The sequence below is a fragment of the Elephas maximus genome, chromosome 7 (genome assembly GCF_024166365.1).
Source record: "Elephas maximus indicus isolate mEleMax1 chromosome 7, mEleMax1 primary haplotype, whole genome shotgun sequence".
Classification (NCBI taxonomy): Eukaryota; Metazoa; Chordata; class Mammalia; order Proboscidea; family Elephantidae; genus Elephas; species Elephas maximus.
Window position 1 is genome coordinate 60,259,058 of NC_064825.1, and position 15,125 is coordinate 60,274,182.

Below are 15,125 nucleotides of genomic sequence, written 5' to 3' on the forward strand. Positions count from 1 at the left end.
TCTCTCCTGGGATTTGTATGTCCTTCTTACCAAATGAGTATCTACAAAGGCATCTAAATTCCAACGCTTTTAATGGCACCACCAGCCCATCTAATTGCTTAAACCAGAAACCTGGAACTTAGTTCAGACTTCCTTTTCTCACCCACCTCCAACCTCCCACCAGTTCTGGCTCTTAACCTACTCCTGTCAGCCCACTTCTTCCACTGCCACTAGTCCACAGTGCCCTCATTTTGTGCCCTGGGTTCCTGCAACACCTCTGCTTCCATCAATCCCACTCAACTAGACCCTGTCATTCCTTACCGCCCCCCTTAGGTGAACAAGTGCATAAGCTCTGGGAACACAATAAATACAGCTTGAGAAGCTCACGGTCTAATGCACAAAGCAATCACAACCCGGTATTTAAATACTGAAGGTACACTCTTCACACAGTGCTTTGAGAGCTCATTTGAAGAAATTAATGCTTTGGAAATGAGTGTGTAGGAAACAATTAGGCTGTTTTGAAGGGTGAGCAAAACTTTACCATTCAGAAAATACAGGTGACCCTCATTATTCATGAAGTTCATATTTGTGAAATTGTTGTTGTGTGCTGCTGTCACGTTTGACTCATAGTGACTCTACAGGACTACAGGACACAGTACAACTGCTCCCAGAGGTTTTCCTAGGCTGAAATCTTTATAGGAGCAGATCACCAGGTATTTTCTCCTGCAGAGCGGCTAGTGGATTCAAACTGCCGACCTTTAGGTTAGCAGCTGAGTGCTTTACCATGTGCCACCAGGGTTCCTTAATTTGCCCACTTGCTAAAATTTATTTTTAATCCCTGAATCAGTACTCATGGTACTTTCAAGGTCATTCAGACATGCACAGAATGATAAAAAATTTGAGTTTCCCGACGCACAAGTTTTCAGCTGAGGTCGGACAAGGTGACACTCTGCCTTCTTATTTCAGTTCTCATAATGTAAACAATTACATCCTTTTGTGATCTATTTAGTGCCATGTTTTTTGCATTTTTGTGCTTTTTGTTGGTGGTTTCGCTCCTTAAAATGGCCCCTAAGTGCAGTGAAGTGCTGGCTCGTGTTCCTAAGCACAAGAAGGCTATGATGTGCCTTACGGAGAAAATATGTGTTTTAGGTGAACTTTGTTCAGGCATGAGTTACAGTGCTGTTGGCCGTGAGTTCAATGTTAATGAATCAACAATACATATTTAAATTAGGTATCTTGCGGTTTTTTCAACAGAAACACATATAAAACCAGGTTATGTTTCATGTAACAAAAATGTTGTGACTAGAGGCTTGCAGGAACCTAACCCCTGTATCTCCCCTAGGAGCAATGGTTCAGTATTCAATAATTCGGTGTTCACAGTGACTTTACAGAACATAACTATTGTGAATAACGAGAACTGGCTGTATTTCAGCAAGTAGCACATGCAAAGGCACTGTGCACTGTCTGTCGCATGATTCCCAGCCTAGCCCCCAGGCATGCCTCTGGCCTACAGTCTGTCCCCAAAACTGTCCCTTTACTGGAGGCATATGCTGGCTCAGAGTCCTGAAAACTATGTCTTCCCAGTAGCCACTCTCAGTTCTTGTTTTTGGAGCCAGGTAAGAAGAGGCTGCATTTTTACCCAAGCCCATGGCAGATGTGTTCTGAGGGAAGCCTGGGATATATTATCCAATTATCTTACCCCTAAGCACTAGCCTTCCTTGCTGAAAGCTTTCCCAGGATGTGCTACCCTGGGAAGAAATGGACAGACCCTTTCGCCAATGAATAGCCTAATCCCCCCACCCCAAAATTGCATCACCCAGTAATTTATGAACAGAGACTCAGTTCCCTCATAATCCACTTCCAGGGACGGCTCAGAAACCATCGAGAATTTCTAAAGAGTTTATGAAATCAGCCTGTTGAAGAGCTGTCCCAGAACCTTCCTCAGCCAACAAATCCATTTTTTACCCCTCAATCTCCATTCCTGACTAGGGAAAGGTCTTCAGAGAACAAAGCTCACAAGACATGATATCCATAGTTACAGTTTATTGAGCACCTCCTATGTTCCCAGCCCAGGCTATAGATTTCCTCACCTAGCCCATACAACAACCCCATAAAACAGTAGTCCTCACCATTTTCCAAATGAGGAATCTGACATTCAGAGATTAAATGACTCCCAGCTCTAAGCGGCAGGCTTGGATTCAAACCCAGGTCTACCTGACTCTGTAATCTGTGCTCAGCCACACACACACGAGAGCCCCACAGGAAAATAGGTGCTGGGAGTGGTTTAATCTATATGGCTCCCAAGTTGGAGATGACAGAAGCAGAGAGAGATGAACCACTAGACATGTACAGTGCAGGGAACATCTAATCAATCTTGGCCCACCTCACAGCTGTGGAGACAGCTTGCCTCTACCTGGAAGCCAAGATTGATGTGTTCAGCCAGGATATTGGTGGGCTACCAGGTGCCCCAGAGACAAGAAGCAACACCTGTCACAGCCTTGAAGGCCTGGGCAGACCAAAGCTGAAAGAACAGCAGCTGTGAGTGAGCAGAGGCGCTGGTCTGCAGAGAGAAGATCTGAAGAGAGGAGTGGAGACAGCAAGAAAAAGTCCATGTGGCCCCTGAGATGGAAAAAGAAAACTAAACCCAGAGATGCCCTGAATTCCAAACCATGTAGTTTCCATGACGCCTAAAGGGATCCATGATTCCTGGACATCCCTGTAGTCTCGGGATAAACCCCTTAGTCTTTAGCTAGTCTGAGTGACTTCATGCTTCTTGCAACCGAGGAAGCCTCCATTAGATCAGGGGCCGAGCCAGGGCCTTCATCACATTTTGTTCTTTGGATGGGGCAGGGTGACATCAGGTCCTAGCTCACAGCCTGGCTGGCTACAGTTTTCAGGGCTCTGAGCCAGGAGTTTGAACCCTGCCTCCCCTTTCAAGGGAGGTCCAGCAGTCACCTGCGCTTGTAGAGACATGGCTGAAGCTTTAGGCCTGAGAGTTCAGCCTTTGGCCCCACCAGAGGGGGTCCAGTCTTCTGGAAGTCGAACAAGAAGAAGTGGCTGTTGGTCAGGTCCTAGGGGCAGAAAAGATCCAGTAAGTTCTAAATCCTCATCCTAGCTGCTCAAAATACCTCCTTCCATCTCCCACCCCTGTTCAGAAAGCTTCCCAGGGCTACCCCATGAGTTGTGCCTTCAGAGAGCAAATGTCTGTTCTTGTGCTTATGGCCTCCTTCCTGTACACCACTCCCCTGGAAAGGGCTGCACATAAAACAAAAATAGACTTTCTAGGGCACTTACCTTGGAGATGACCTTGAAGCCCAACTTGGTCACAGCCCCTAGAAAGGCCCGAACATCTTGAAAGCGGCTGCTGACCTCAGCCACTTTCAGAAGACCCCTGAGAGGGATGGAGAGTTCTGTGTAAATGCAGACACGCGCATGCACACACATATATGCATCTGTGTCCACAGGGTTCCTACCCTGGCTTCAGCACTCGATTTGCCTCCTCCAGGAAGTCCCTGATGTTAGTTCCCATCAGTGACAGGCAGAACACAGCCACGTCCACAGACTCATCCTCCAGGGGCACCTGTGGAGAGAGACTGCTGTATGAAGCATGCAGCTGGGCAAATGGGGGCAGGCACACAGTGTGGGGAGGAGGAGAAAGCCAGCACTGGGTGCTAGGGTTGGGCACCTGGGCGGGGGGTTAGGAGGAGGAGGGCTTTAAAGAGATGAGCACATGGACCTAGAGCACAGTCCAAATACACAGATGAGTTTACCTGGGCCATGTCACACACAGTGACCCTGGGGTCCAGAGAGGCCAAGTCAAAGCAATGCACAGGGTTCCGGATACTCGAAGCCAAGCGACAGTCCCCACAGCCGAAGTCAGCCACCACCAGAGACGCAGGCCTGGGAACGGAAGGGAAGGGTCGCTCACTGGCCTGGTCAGAGCCCATGATAACTGACCCATTATCACTTCTTACAGTGCCCACCCCCATTCACCTCTGGCGAAGATCCCTGATGATGCGGTCCACAGGCTGCAGGGGCCACTTATTGACTTGGCTCTGGAAGCCACGGTGGTAGATGAGAAAGGCCTCTGGGTCTTCCTGGAAGAGGCGCTGTGCAGCACTGCTGGGCCCTGAGTATAGCTGTTCGTTGAGGTAGCGAAATCGGGCGCCATCCAGCCTCTGTACCATGCGGGCTCGCAGAGCTCCCGCCCGAGCCTCGTAGCCGTCTGGCCTGGGAGGAGGAGGCACCTCTGCCTCCTCTGTGGGAGCCAGGGCCAGAGCCTGGGTTGGCGGTTGAGGTGGCCGAAACTTGTTCTTGTGTCTCCGCTTATTCTTCTGTCGGTTCCGCCACTGCTTACGGCTCAAGGTATGGGGTAACTGAGGGGAAGCAGACCCAGGGCTTGGCTTGTGTGGGTCATCTGCAGCACTACCCTTCTGGACTTTGGAACCTGCAGGTAGGGCAATGGGAAGGTGTATTTGAGGCAAGATCCTCTGCAAGCAGACACTTGGCAAGTCACATTGGCCATATGCCTGTCTTTTTTTTTTTAATGTGGTGAAAGTATACACAACAAAACACTCACCAATTCAACAGTTTCTTCATGTACAATCCAGCAACACTGATTACATTCTTCGTGTTGTACAACCATTGTCACTATCCTTTCCTGAATTATTGCACCACAATTAACATAAACTCAATATCCCCTGATATGCCTGCCCTTGAGACAGAGACTGTGGCCTGGATGAAAGTACTTCTTATTGGCTAACCCCAGTCCTAATGGTGACAGGTAGCCTCTGTCACACGTAGGATCAGCTGATCTTCCCTGCCCTCCCCTGCCCCCCATATATATATGTACATATCCAAGAGTACCTGTTTGGTCAACACTATCCAGGTGCTGGGCTCTGCTTGAAGGAGCCTGTTTCTGGCATTTCCTCTTTCTTTTCTCCTCTTCAACAGACTCACTGCCAAGAAGAGCCCGTTTGCAGCTTTTCTTCTTTCTTTCCACTTCCTCATCCTCAGAGTCACTCCCAGACCTGGCCTGTTTTTGATGTTTGTTCTTCCTTTTCTCCTTTACTTCAGCAGAGGCACTAGCAAACAAGGCCTTTTTGGGGCGTTTCTTCTTCCTTTCTATCTCCTCCTCTTCAGAGTCACTTTCAGGTAGGCTGGGGGGTTGCTGGGGAAGAGATGCAGCCTCCAGGGCCCGTAAGGTGGCCAAGAGCTTGCGGTGCTTGGAGCCCTTGGGGTAAGCAAGGTATGAGAGTGGGGTGAGGAGGATAGATGAGTTCTGGAGTGTAAGAAGGGAGAGGTGGGAGCCTGATTCAGGCACTGGCAGAGATATCTGGATTCTTCCCAGTCAGCTAAGTTGGGAAGCCTGCAAGACCCTGAAGAATGTTCATTTCCTAGTCCCAAACCTTGGGAGGTGGAGAGTGGAGAAACCACCCACTCCTCCTTCTTCAATGTGCAGATGAGGCAATGGAAATTCCCTAGATGAATGTGCTCAGGCCACAAGCAACAGGGCCCAAGGCCAGAGACCAGGAGTTCCAACTCTCAATTTCAGGCTTTTGTCCCCAGCTGATGATACCACTCTATAATAAGTAGGGAGCCACAGGTTTCTGAGCACAAGAGTGACAGGATCAGATGTGCGCATTAAAGATGCCTCTAACTGCAGTGTCAAGAGAAAACCTACAAAGAGACCAGTGAGAAGGTTGTTCCAAGTGTACAGGCAAGAGAACAGTGATCTGGATTGTGGCAATGAGCTGAGGAGATGAAAAGGGAATAAGCAGATGTCAGTCATGCAGATTTCATATTAGAAGCACACTGAAGCGTACAGGAAGTAAGAGGGTGAGAAAGTACAGCAGCCGGCACATATGTAGAGGCTCAAAGGTGGAGGCCTTAGTGGGGGAGGCTGATTCTGGGTTGAAGTCCTGCTGGGTGGTCCTAGACCAGGCACTTACCTTGGAGGTTCTTAGTTCCCACCCATACCCCCTTTAATCATAATACTCATAGCCCTATGTCACAAACTCTTGCTCTCTCCAACCCATTCTCCACACACTGTAACCAGTGATGTTTTCAAAATGCAAATCTGAACAAATCGCTCCCCTGTTACAAATACTTCATTGGCTTCTCTCTGCACTTAAAATATACAAAACTTCCACCTCTCCAACTTAAACATCATCCCCTCTCACTTACTCTCTGTGCTCCAACCACACGGATCATTTTGGTGGGCCCTAACAGGTCATAAGCTCTTGCCCCACGACCTCTGCACGTGCTCCCCCCTCTCCCCCCCCCCCGGTCTAAGGAACCCTTTTTGCTTAAATTTCTATTCATCACTTAGCTCAAATATCATTTTCTCTTAAATGTTTTCGGATCTTCAATCAGAACTCGCCTCAAACGGTGCCGCTGGGCCCACCTACCCACCCAATACACACTTGGTGTGCCCCTGGCGCTGGGATTTCCCTAATGCTTTGGCGCCCCAAAACAGGTCCCAGTGCCCCTGCGTGGCCACTCACCTTGATACGCACGGCTGCCGCGGGCCGGGGCCCTGCGGCGACGGGCCCGAAGGCCGTGGCTGCTAGGGCCTCCTCGGTCCACTCGGGCTCCTCGAACATGAGGGCCAGGAGGGCAGAGTCGCGGTGCCCGGCGTCCCTCCACGTGCGATAGCGTCTCCCGGAGTCAAAGTGCCTACACCAGCCGGGCAGAAGCTGGGAACCAAAGAGTGAAAGCCAGGGGCAGCTAGAGCGGCCGGCGCAGCGCCGAAAACCATCGAGTTTCCACACTAGCGAGCTAGAAGGGCAAGGGAGGGGCGGGAAGGGAGGGAGGGAGGGAGGCCCGCGCCGGCCCGCTAAGGCCAGGGGCGGGGCGGGGCCGGGTGGCGGGCGCGGCCGGACGGGAGTTCCCCGGAGAAGGCGCCTCGAGCCCGAGTCCCGGTGAGTGCGGGGCTACCCGCGCCCCTCCCCAACACTCAGGCCCACCAGCCCGTGACCCCTCACTCCGTCTGAATTCCCGGGAGGGAATGGGGTCCATACGCGGGGATCCCCTCCTACCGGGTGTACGGTGCCCGGACCTCCCCACTCCTGCCCCCGCCCCCAGCTCTGTTCGCGGGTGGTGTCTCCGTGCCTGCCCTCCGATATCCCTTCGGCAGACACCAGCGCCTATCTCCTTCCCCTCCCGGACTTGCCTTTCCCTCATGCCCAGTGGACACAGTCGGGGATCATCCCATTGCACTAAATTCCCATTCCTGACCCCCTACAAGCCGGGGACGCAGCGCCCAGACGCCCGCCCCCAACAGAAACACTTCTGTCTTGTAGAGGACAAAGGTTGGGGCTCACCCCTCTCCCCTGGGTCACGCTGTAGTCCCCAGGCTTACCCGATCTAGGGCACTCAGCGCCGGGACGCTGCTATGGACGACATTTTCACTCAGTGCCGTGAAGGCAACGCGGTTGCGGTGCGCCTGTGGCTGGACAACACGGAGAACGACCTCAACCAGGGGTGAGCTCAGGCGGCTGGTGGGGAGAGGATGGCCAGAGTCTTACCCTTCTCCCCGACGTGGGGTGCTCATGTCTGGCGGAGGTGGCCAACTTTTCCATCCAGTGTGATGAGTGTTAAGCACAGCTGTGGAGGGCAGAGGGTCTCCACGGAAGAAGCAGTGTTCGAACAACTGAATGAGTTTCACAGCCAGAGGCCGCAGAGAGCATTCCAGCCTCAGTGAACTACATGGGCGAAGGCAGGGAGGCAAGACACAAAGCTGAGAGTTACAAGAAATTTTCTGGAGTTCCATATGGCTGGAGGATAGAATACTGTTTCTGTGGGCTGCAGCGTTGGATACAAGAGGAGAATGATAGGAGATAAGTCTGGAGAGGACTGCAGGGGTTAGCCAGATCGTGTTAAGATATTTAGGGCATAATAAGGTCTTTAAGAGCAAACCCTTAAAGCTGTGTAGTAATATGATGAGATTGCCCATTTGTTAAGTATCATCTTGGATGCTTTATGAAGCACAGGCAAGAATGCGTATCAGGAAGCTATTCCAGAAGTGACAATGGGTTGGACTAGAATGGGGGCGCCTGACAGAAGTGATCTGATTCCAAAAATCTTTAGGGTGAGGAATTGGTGGTGCTTGCTGTGGGAAGTGAGGAAGGTCATAGGTGATAACCAGGGTTCTGGCTTGGACACTTAGTAGATGGTGGTTCCTTTTACTGAGATGGAGAAGACTGAAGGAAGATGATGAGTACCATTTTGCATGTGTTAAGGTGACAAAACAGTAGGTTATTGGTTATGCAGATTTTGTGTTCAGGAGAGATCAGAGTTGGAGGCACAGATTTGGTAGATATTAGCGTATAGATAATAACTGAAGATGTGTGTGAAGGAAAGAGCCTTGGAAGAGTGGAAGACAAGACGGCAGGGGATGAGACGCCTGCAAGGAGACGGAAAAGGAGCAACCAGAGATTGAAGGAGAAAAAGAAAAGTGTGTTAGTAAAGCTCAGAGAATGTTTCAATGAAAGCGGAGTGGTCAACAGTAGTGCAGTGTGACAATAATATAGGCAGCTTTAAAATAACTTTACCTGTTGAATTTGCAATTAGGATATATTTGATGATTTTGGTGAGAGCCATTTCAGAGAAAAAATAAAGTGGACTATATTGGGTTCATTCATTTAAGGAAACGTACTGAACATTTCCTGTGCTGGGCTCGGGAAACCCAGAGTCAGATCCCTTGATCCCTGCCCTCAAGGTGGCCAACCTGTGGCAGGTTAAAAAATGAATGGGAGGTGTGGAAATAAAGTGAATGTAAATGTAAACAAGTTCTTTAAAACTGGCTGAGATGGCAGTAGTGATGGCGATTCACAGTGGGGATTATAATTTATTTTTTAAAGTTGGGGGAGTGTAATGTTAAGATTTGAAAGGTAAGGATCACCAGTCATCTTAGTTTAAGCTTCACTGGTTCCCATTAGACTTTATACAATTTCTCCCTCATAATTTGCAGAGTACACTTGTTCCATTTTTCATATTTCTCAGAGGGTGCTTGATAAAAACAGTAAGCACCATTCCTACTTTCTTGAACAAACAGAGGCTTAGGCATCTAGGAGGACTCTTCTGCCAAAAGGTACAGTGGCATTAGGGAAACTAGAAGGCTTTGGTGCTGGTTTCAGGGGACAGGGTCTGGGGGCCCAAGCTGGATATATGCTGGGTATGAGGGGGTGGAGGGACAATTTCCTGCAGGCATCTCTGGGATAGGAAATCCAGAGCCTGAGGTGACGGGCAACTGGACATTGGGGAGAGCCTTTGTGCCCATACTTTTGCCCTCAGGCTGGTCTGCCCTGGGGCCACAGACTGCTGCAGGCTGATAAGTCAGGGCACAAATTAAGGAACTGAGAGGCAAGACTGATAAGCAGGAGGTTGCAATTGCTTCCGGTGGATACCCACCTCCCAGGAAAACTTTTGGCTAGCTGTGTTAGCAGATGAAGGCAAGCTGTAGGAGATCTGTAAATTAGAGGCGGCAGTCCCCACCCCCATCAGCTGCTTGTGTGTCAGGGTGGCTAGACCCCTGACAAGCTCCAGGCCCCGCCTAGAGCCCCCGATGGGAAGTGACTGAAACACTAAGGCATCTGGAGGCTGCTAGCCCAGACCTTGGCCCGCCCCCTGCCCCGCCCCTTGGGTTTGCAGCCTGGGACTGGAGGGAATTTCCTTTTATGGCCCCAGCCTGTCAGGCAGGCCCAGCTCCCACCCAATTGCTTTGTTTTTTGTATACTTCTTTTCCTTTGTAAAATACATGCCCTTAAGGGAAAAAAAAAAAAAAAAAAGTCAGGTATAGTTTTCCTTCCAAAGCAGCTGTTCTCATTTTCTTCTGTTTTTTATTATACCCAGGATTGCTGAGTAGGGGAATCCCTGTTTTATGTGCTGGTTTGTTATCTGCCTCATCAGTAATAACTTATCAAAACCATTTCTCCTTCTCATGGTAAACCCTTCCAAAATGTCATTTTAATTCCATTCCACTTTTAGGTTTTAATTTCAGTACCAGAACCAAAAAGTAAGTTTGGCTCCCTCTCCCATGAGTTGTGGTTTTCCTTCTCCAAAACACCCTGCCACCCTCTCCCCACACTGGCACGAGCTGACACCTGTGTCATTCAGCCCAAGAAGCTTACAGTCTAATGGACAAGACAGCCAAGTAACAAGATTCTTACAGTCCAGTATAACAAGTGCTATAGTAGGGGGATATACGAGATGCAGTAGAAAGCAGGACCAACAGACATTGCAAAAATGGTTTAGGGGAAACCAGATGAAGGGTGCTACCATCTAATGAGATAGGGCGTACGAGCGAAAAAACGATAGATGGTTGGGGGTGGCGTGAAAATAATGAATCATATTATGGACTTGAGTTTAAGCTGCCCCTATGTGCCCCTTGGTTGGGTCTGAAGCTCAGGGCAAGATCTCAACTGGACAGACTTGGGAGTTGTTGGCATGAATGAGAATTGAAGTCCCAGAGAGGTAAGGTTTCCCATGGAGAGTATGAAGAGTGACTATCAGTTTCTCCTGTATCGAAGCCTCTGCCCCATCCCGCCTCCAGATCACTGACCATTACCACTTCCTCAAAGGGATGACCATGGCTTCTCCCCTTTGCACTGGGCCTGCCGAGAGGGCCGCTCTGCTGTGGTTGAGATGCTGATCATGCGGGGGGCACGGATCAATGTGATGAATCGTGGCGATGACACCCCACTGCATCTGGCAGCCAGTCATGGACACCGTGATATTGTACAGAAGGTATGTATGAACCCCTCCATCACCCATGCTGCCTCCATACCTTGCAGTCAAACACAAGCACTATAACATAAATAGAAGTATGCGTGCTCTTCTTTCCCCCTCATACCCCAACACCCATCTCTCATTTGGGATTGACTGTGCCTTCTGCCTCTTCTGTCTGGCCATGGGGCGCAGCTGTTGCAGTACAAGGCTGACATCAATGCAGTGAATGAGCATGGGAATGTACCCCTGCACTATGCCTGCTTTTGGGGCCAAGACCAGGTAGCAGAGGTAAGGACTTGGGCCCCAAGCCCTGTGATGGGTGGGAAGCAAAGTCTGAGCCTGAGGGAGAGATCCTGGAATACTCAACCCATCCTGAGTGTTTGACACTTACAGGGTGTGTACTGTATCTGTGAGTTACTACATCTGTGAGGTAGCAGGGGCTCTCATCACAACCACCTTCTCATTCCAGGACCTGGTAGCTAATGGAGCCCTTGTCAGCATCTGTAACAAGTATGGAGAGATGCCTGTAGACAAAGCCAAGGCACCCCTGAGAGAGCTTCTCCGAGGTGCATCCCCTACCTTCCTCCCACTTGTATCTTCTTGTCTTGTCCCTCCCCACCTGTCTCCTCCCTCCATTACCACATCTCAGGCCAAGACTGTCTTTCTTCCCCAGAGCGGGCAGAGAAGATGGGTCAGAATCTCAACCGAATTCCATACAAGGACACATTCTGGAAGGGGACCACCCGCACTCGGCCCCGTGAGTCACTGTTGTAGAAGGAGGGGGTGGCAACAGGGAATAATCCTGGGCTCCTGGAGCAGGTTATCAGGAAGTTGGGGACCTGACCTTTCCACACTCTCAGGAAATGGGACCCTGAACAAACACTCTGGCATTGACTTCAAACAGCTCAACTTCCTGGCGAAGCTCAACGAGAATCACTCCGGAGAGGTGACCCCTCCCCTTTGTGTCCCTCCCTCCCCAAACCCTCACAGATTACCTGCTGTGCACCTGCTTTAAGCTTCTCCTTCTCCAGTTAGTGGGCAAGGAAAGCAGTGGCCCTCATTGAACCCTCCTGACTCCCACTTGTCCCTTAGCTATGGAAGGGCCGCTGGCAGGGCAATGACATTGTCGTGAAGATGCTGAAGGTTCGAGACTGGAGTACAAGGAAGAGCAGGGACTTCAATGAGGAGTGTCCCCGGCTCAGGTGGGGCAAGACCTGATAGAGAAGTTGCTGGTTCCAAGGAGCCCTTAATAGCACTGAGAGGGAGATCTTTTTGGCTGGGTCTCAGCCATGGACACTCTCTCCTCCCAGGATTTTCTCACATCCAAATGTGCTGCCGGTGCTAGGGGCTTGCCAATCTCCACCTGCTCCTCACCCTACCCTCATCACACACTGGATGCCATATGGATCCCTCTACAACGTACTACACGAAGGCACCAGTGAGTAGGGATGTGGGTGCCCTTGGTTGAGGTGGGGTAGGGTGGAGCACCAACTTCTCTAAACTGTTTAACTCCTGTCTCTTGTAGACTTCGTTGTGGACCAGAGCCAGGCTGTGAAGTTTGCATTGGACATGGCAAGGGGCATGGCCTTCCTACACACATTAGAGCCCCTCATCCCACGACATGCACTCAATAGCCGTAGTGTAATGGTAAGGTCACAAGTCCACTCCTGGCCCAGGCCCCCAGAGGCCCTTCACCTATCTAGACTAGGACTCACCTCCTTCCACATATCATCTCTTCCTCAGATTGATGAGGACATGACTGCCCGAATAAGCATGGCCGACGTCAAGTTCTCCTTCCAGTGCCCTGGGCGCATGTATGCACCTGCCTGGGTGGCCCCTGAAGGTGGGTGAGGGCCTCATATTGGGAGGTAGAGAAGAGTCACCTCAGTATTGGTGGAAGGGGGCAGAGACAGGACAGGCAGTTGGAACAGACAAGTCCTGTTCCTCCAGCTCTGCAGAAGAAGCCTGAAGACACAAACAGACGCTCAGCAGACATGTGGAGTTTTGCAGTGCTTCTGTGGGAACTGGTGACACGGGAGGTACCCTTTGCTGACCTCTCCAACATGGAGATTGGCATGAAGGTGGGAACACTCGTGCCGGGGGATGGTAGTGGTGGTGGCAGTACTTGCAGTGGGCGTGGGCTCTTCCCACACTTGTTCAATTATACAGTAATCCTGTGCCAAGGTCTATGAGGCCTCTCCCCACATGACAGACTCAAGTTCTGATGCTCACCTCGTTTTTCCTGTATTTACAGGTGGCACTGGAAGGCCTTCGGCCTACCATCCCACCAGGCATTTCCCCCCATGTATGTAAGCTTATGAAGATATGCATGAATGAAGACCCTGCTAAAAGGCCCAAGTTTGACATGATTGTGCCTATCCTGGAGAAGATGCAGGACAAATAGGGCTGAAAAGTCCCTGCCTAAACTCCAGAGGTATCAGGACACAGTTGGGGGAGTGCACCTCCCCTCCCCCGCAAAGCAGCAGGACTCTGGTTGTCTCCCCTGCCTCCAGTCATGGTACTACCCCAGCCATGGGGCCCATCCCTCGTCCCCATCCCTACCACTGTGGCCCCAAAAGGGGCTGGACTCAAAGCTTTGCCACTTGTCACATGGTGTCTCCCAGCATGGGAGGGATCAGCCCTGCCTGTCACAATAAAGTTTATTACGAAAACAGGCTGGTGTGGGGACATGGGGACAAGTAAGTACATTTAAGTTGGGTGGCTCAGGTGAAGTAGTGCGGCTTCTTCACATTGATGCCATACTCGCTGAGGGCAGGGGTCAAATCCTCCATGGTTAGAGTATACTTGCGGTCCTGAGGGAAAAGGGAAGAGCACTAGCTGAGCACAGCCTCCCAGATTTCAATCCCACATGGGTGACCCTGAGTAGATCTTAAACCTCCCCTAGGACTCAGTTTCCCCAGAGCGGTTTCAGAGTAAGTTAAGTCTCCACTGCTGTGGGGTTAATTACTAATTCAGTGAACTTTCCCTCACACCTTGCTCTTGCTTCGGGAGCTGCCAGATGCTGTGCCCTTCATTTTGCAGTGCTGTAGGGCATCGTTGGCAATATCTGAGATGAATTTCTGGGCAGCTAGTGAGATGAGCCGAATTCTAGAGAGAAAAAACTGGTATGAGAAAAAGATGGACAACCTACGCACAAGCACCCAAAACTCTAACTTTCCCGAGTTTACTCACATGCGTGGGTCCGAGGCCTCAAAGCCAGCACGGTTTAGGTAGTAACCAGTCACTGCATCTGGGATCTGATAAATCAATTAGACAACTGTCAGTCTGAGCCCTGAGCCCTGCCGGGCTGAGCTGGAGAAGGATAGAGGAAATGGAGGACAGGCCTGGCTATCAGGAAGCTCACAGTTTGGGTGTGCAAAGGGAATAAATCACCAGGAGGGGAGCAAATAGGACAATGAAAAGCCAAAAGGTGTGGCTGAAGGTTGGTGTGACAGCGGGCCATGTGGCCTTGTTCAGGCGGGAAGCCCACCGTAGGCGTGTAATCCTCCAGCTGCATCAGGAAGTCCACCAAAGGCGTGCTGGACACCACCGGCTTCACATCTCCGTTGGCCGCGCTAGGCAGTACGTAAACCCCGTTAGACATGGCCCCCTCTGGGGGCGCCGCGCCGCCCGCTGACACCGGAGCTGGAGGGGAACCAGTCAACTGAGATACAAAGGTGGGAGGCTCAGAGCCCCAGCTAGCTGTCTTGTACCCTCTGCCCTCGCCCGCCCAAAGCGCCGCCCTCGCCCGTCCCGGTCCTCACCCGCCCCGCGCCGCTCCGCAGGCTCCCCGGCCCGCGCCGCCACGGGTCCCGTGCCCCCAGACACGGCTCCAGCCCCAGGTCCCCCTGCGGTCCCCGCGGGGCTGGCCTTGTTCTCCGCGCCGGTGCTGGCAGGCAGCGCAGCGGGGGCCGAGACCGGAGGCGCGGGGCCCGGGGCCGAGGCGGCGTTGGCCGGCGCCGCCTCGGGGTCCGCGCCGGAGCCGCTGCAGCTCATCGGGCCGGTGGAGGAGGCGGCGAACAGAGCTGCTTCCGCTTCCGCTCACGTAGCACACAGCAAGGATGACGTCACACGCTCCACAACTGGCTCCGCCCACGACATTTTTGTTCCGTCACTGCCGCCTCTTCTCGTGGCACTTTGGTTAGTTAGATGAGTATGTCGGACACCAAGCTGTTGAGAACTGTGCTGGCTGTCGACATTACACCTCGCGATATTCCAAGTGGTTCTGCTGGGATGGGAACCACTGTATGTCCGGGACTCTCTTCTGTGGGTCTGGGGACCTCATTCAGCCTGATGCTCAAAGATTTTGCTTTGGGAAGTGTAGACCGCAGACCCCTGGGACCGTGAGTTGTCTACCAGCATGCATCCCCTCTACCGGTTGCCTTCCAATGGATTCCGACTCATAGCTACCCTAT

General features: G+C 51.6%; 3 protein-coding genes across 4 annotated transcripts; 1 reads left to right on the top strand and 2 right to left on the bottom strand.

Moving 5' to 3' along the window:
- Positions 1-1,735: 1,735 nt before the first annotated feature.
- On the bottom strand, positions 1,736-6,751 carry RRP8 (ribosomal RNA processing 8). Its single transcript, XM_049890756.1, has 7 exons — positions 6,486-6,751; positions 4,846-5,212; positions 3,973-4,426; positions 3,750-3,879; positions 3,453-3,559; positions 3,274-3,370; positions 1,736-3,050 (listed from the first exon to the last, which is right to left on the bottom strand). The coding sequence occupies exons 1-7, from the start codon at positions 6,582-6,584 to the stop codon at positions 2,931-2,933; spliced, it is 1,374 nt and encodes a 457-aa protein (XP_049746713.1). The 5' UTR covers positions 6,585-6,751; the 3' UTR covers positions 1,736-2,930.
- Positions 6,752-6,810: 59 nt separating this feature from the next.
- ILK (integrin linked kinase) lies at positions 6,811-13,120 on the top strand. 2 transcript variants are annotated; one of them, XM_049890445.1, is made up of 13 exons: positions 6,811-6,902; positions 7,284-7,464; positions 10,563-10,728; positions 10,903-10,998; positions 11,180-11,276; positions 11,384-11,467; positions 11,571-11,656; positions 11,803-11,912; positions 12,021-12,148; positions 12,236-12,357; positions 12,454-12,553; positions 12,661-12,791; positions 12,965-13,120. In XM_049890445.1, exons 2-13 carry the CDS (start codon positions 7,376-7,378, stop codon positions 13,112-13,114), a joined length of 1,359 nt encoding a protein of 452 aa, XP_049746402.1. In that variant the 5' UTR covers positions 6,811-6,902; positions 7,284-7,375; the 3' UTR covers positions 13,115-13,120. The 2 variants fall into 2 exon arrangements, with proteins under 2 accessions (XP_049746402.1, XP_049746401.1); XM_049890444.1 differs by having other exon boundaries at positions 7,330-7,464.
- A 313-nt stretch (positions 13,121-13,433) lies between these two features.
- On the bottom strand, positions 13,434-14,720 carry TAF10 (TATA-box binding protein associated factor 10). Its single transcript, XM_049890447.1, has 5 exons — positions 14,475-14,720; positions 14,201-14,355; positions 13,903-13,967; positions 13,704-13,818; positions 13,434-13,523 (listed from the first exon to the last, which is right to left on the bottom strand). The coding sequence occupies exons 1-5, from the start codon at positions 14,704-14,706 to the stop codon at positions 13,434-13,436; spliced, it is 657 nt and encodes a 218-aa protein (XP_049746404.1). The 5' UTR covers positions 14,707-14,720.
- Positions 14,721-15,125: the final 405 nt, after the last annotated feature.

What these genes read in the sequence shown, in the direction of transcription:
- TAF10 (XM_049890447.1), bottom strand. Translation starts at nt 14,706, where the DNA reads ATGAGCTGCAGCGGCTCCGGCGCGGACCCCGAGGCGGCGCCGGCCAAC. An exon ending in TGGAGGATTACACGCCTACG is followed by an intron (nt 13,968 to 14,200) that starts GTGGGCTTCCCG and finishes TTGATTTATCAG; the next exon opens with ATCCCAGATGCAGTGACTGG. An exon ending in GCTCCCGAAGCAAGAGCAAG is followed by an intron (nt 13,524 to 13,703) that starts GTGTGAGGGAAA and finishes CTTTTCCCTCAG; the next exon opens with GACCGCAAGTATACTCTAAC.
- ILK (XM_049890445.1), top strand. Translation starts at nt 7,376, where the DNA reads ATGGACGACATTTTCACTCAGTGCCGTGAAGGCAACGCGGTTGCGGTG. An exon ending in TCAATAGCCGTAGTGTAATG is followed by an intron (nt 12,358 to 12,453) that starts GTAAGGTCACAA and finishes TCTCTTCCTCAG; the next exon opens with ATTGATGAGGACATGACTGC. An exon ending in TGCCTGGGTGGCCCCTGAAG is followed by an intron (nt 12,554 to 12,660) that starts GTGGGTGAGGGC and finishes CTGTTCCTCCAG; the next exon opens with CTCTGCAGAAGAAGCCTGAA.
- RRP8 (XM_049890756.1), bottom strand. Translation starts at nt 6,584, where the DNA reads ATGTTCGAGGAGCCCGAGTGGACCGAGGAGGCCCTAGCAGCCACGGCC. An exon ending in AATCGAGTGCTGAAGCCAGG is followed by an intron (nt 3,371 to 3,452) that starts GTAGGAACCCTG and finishes CATCCCTCTCAG; the next exon opens with GGGTCTTCTGAAAGTGGCTG. An exon ending in GCTTCAAGGTCATCTCCAAG is followed by an intron (nt 3,051 to 3,273) that starts GTAAGTGCCCTA and finishes TTCTGCCCCTAG; the next exon opens with GACCTGACCAACAGCCACTT.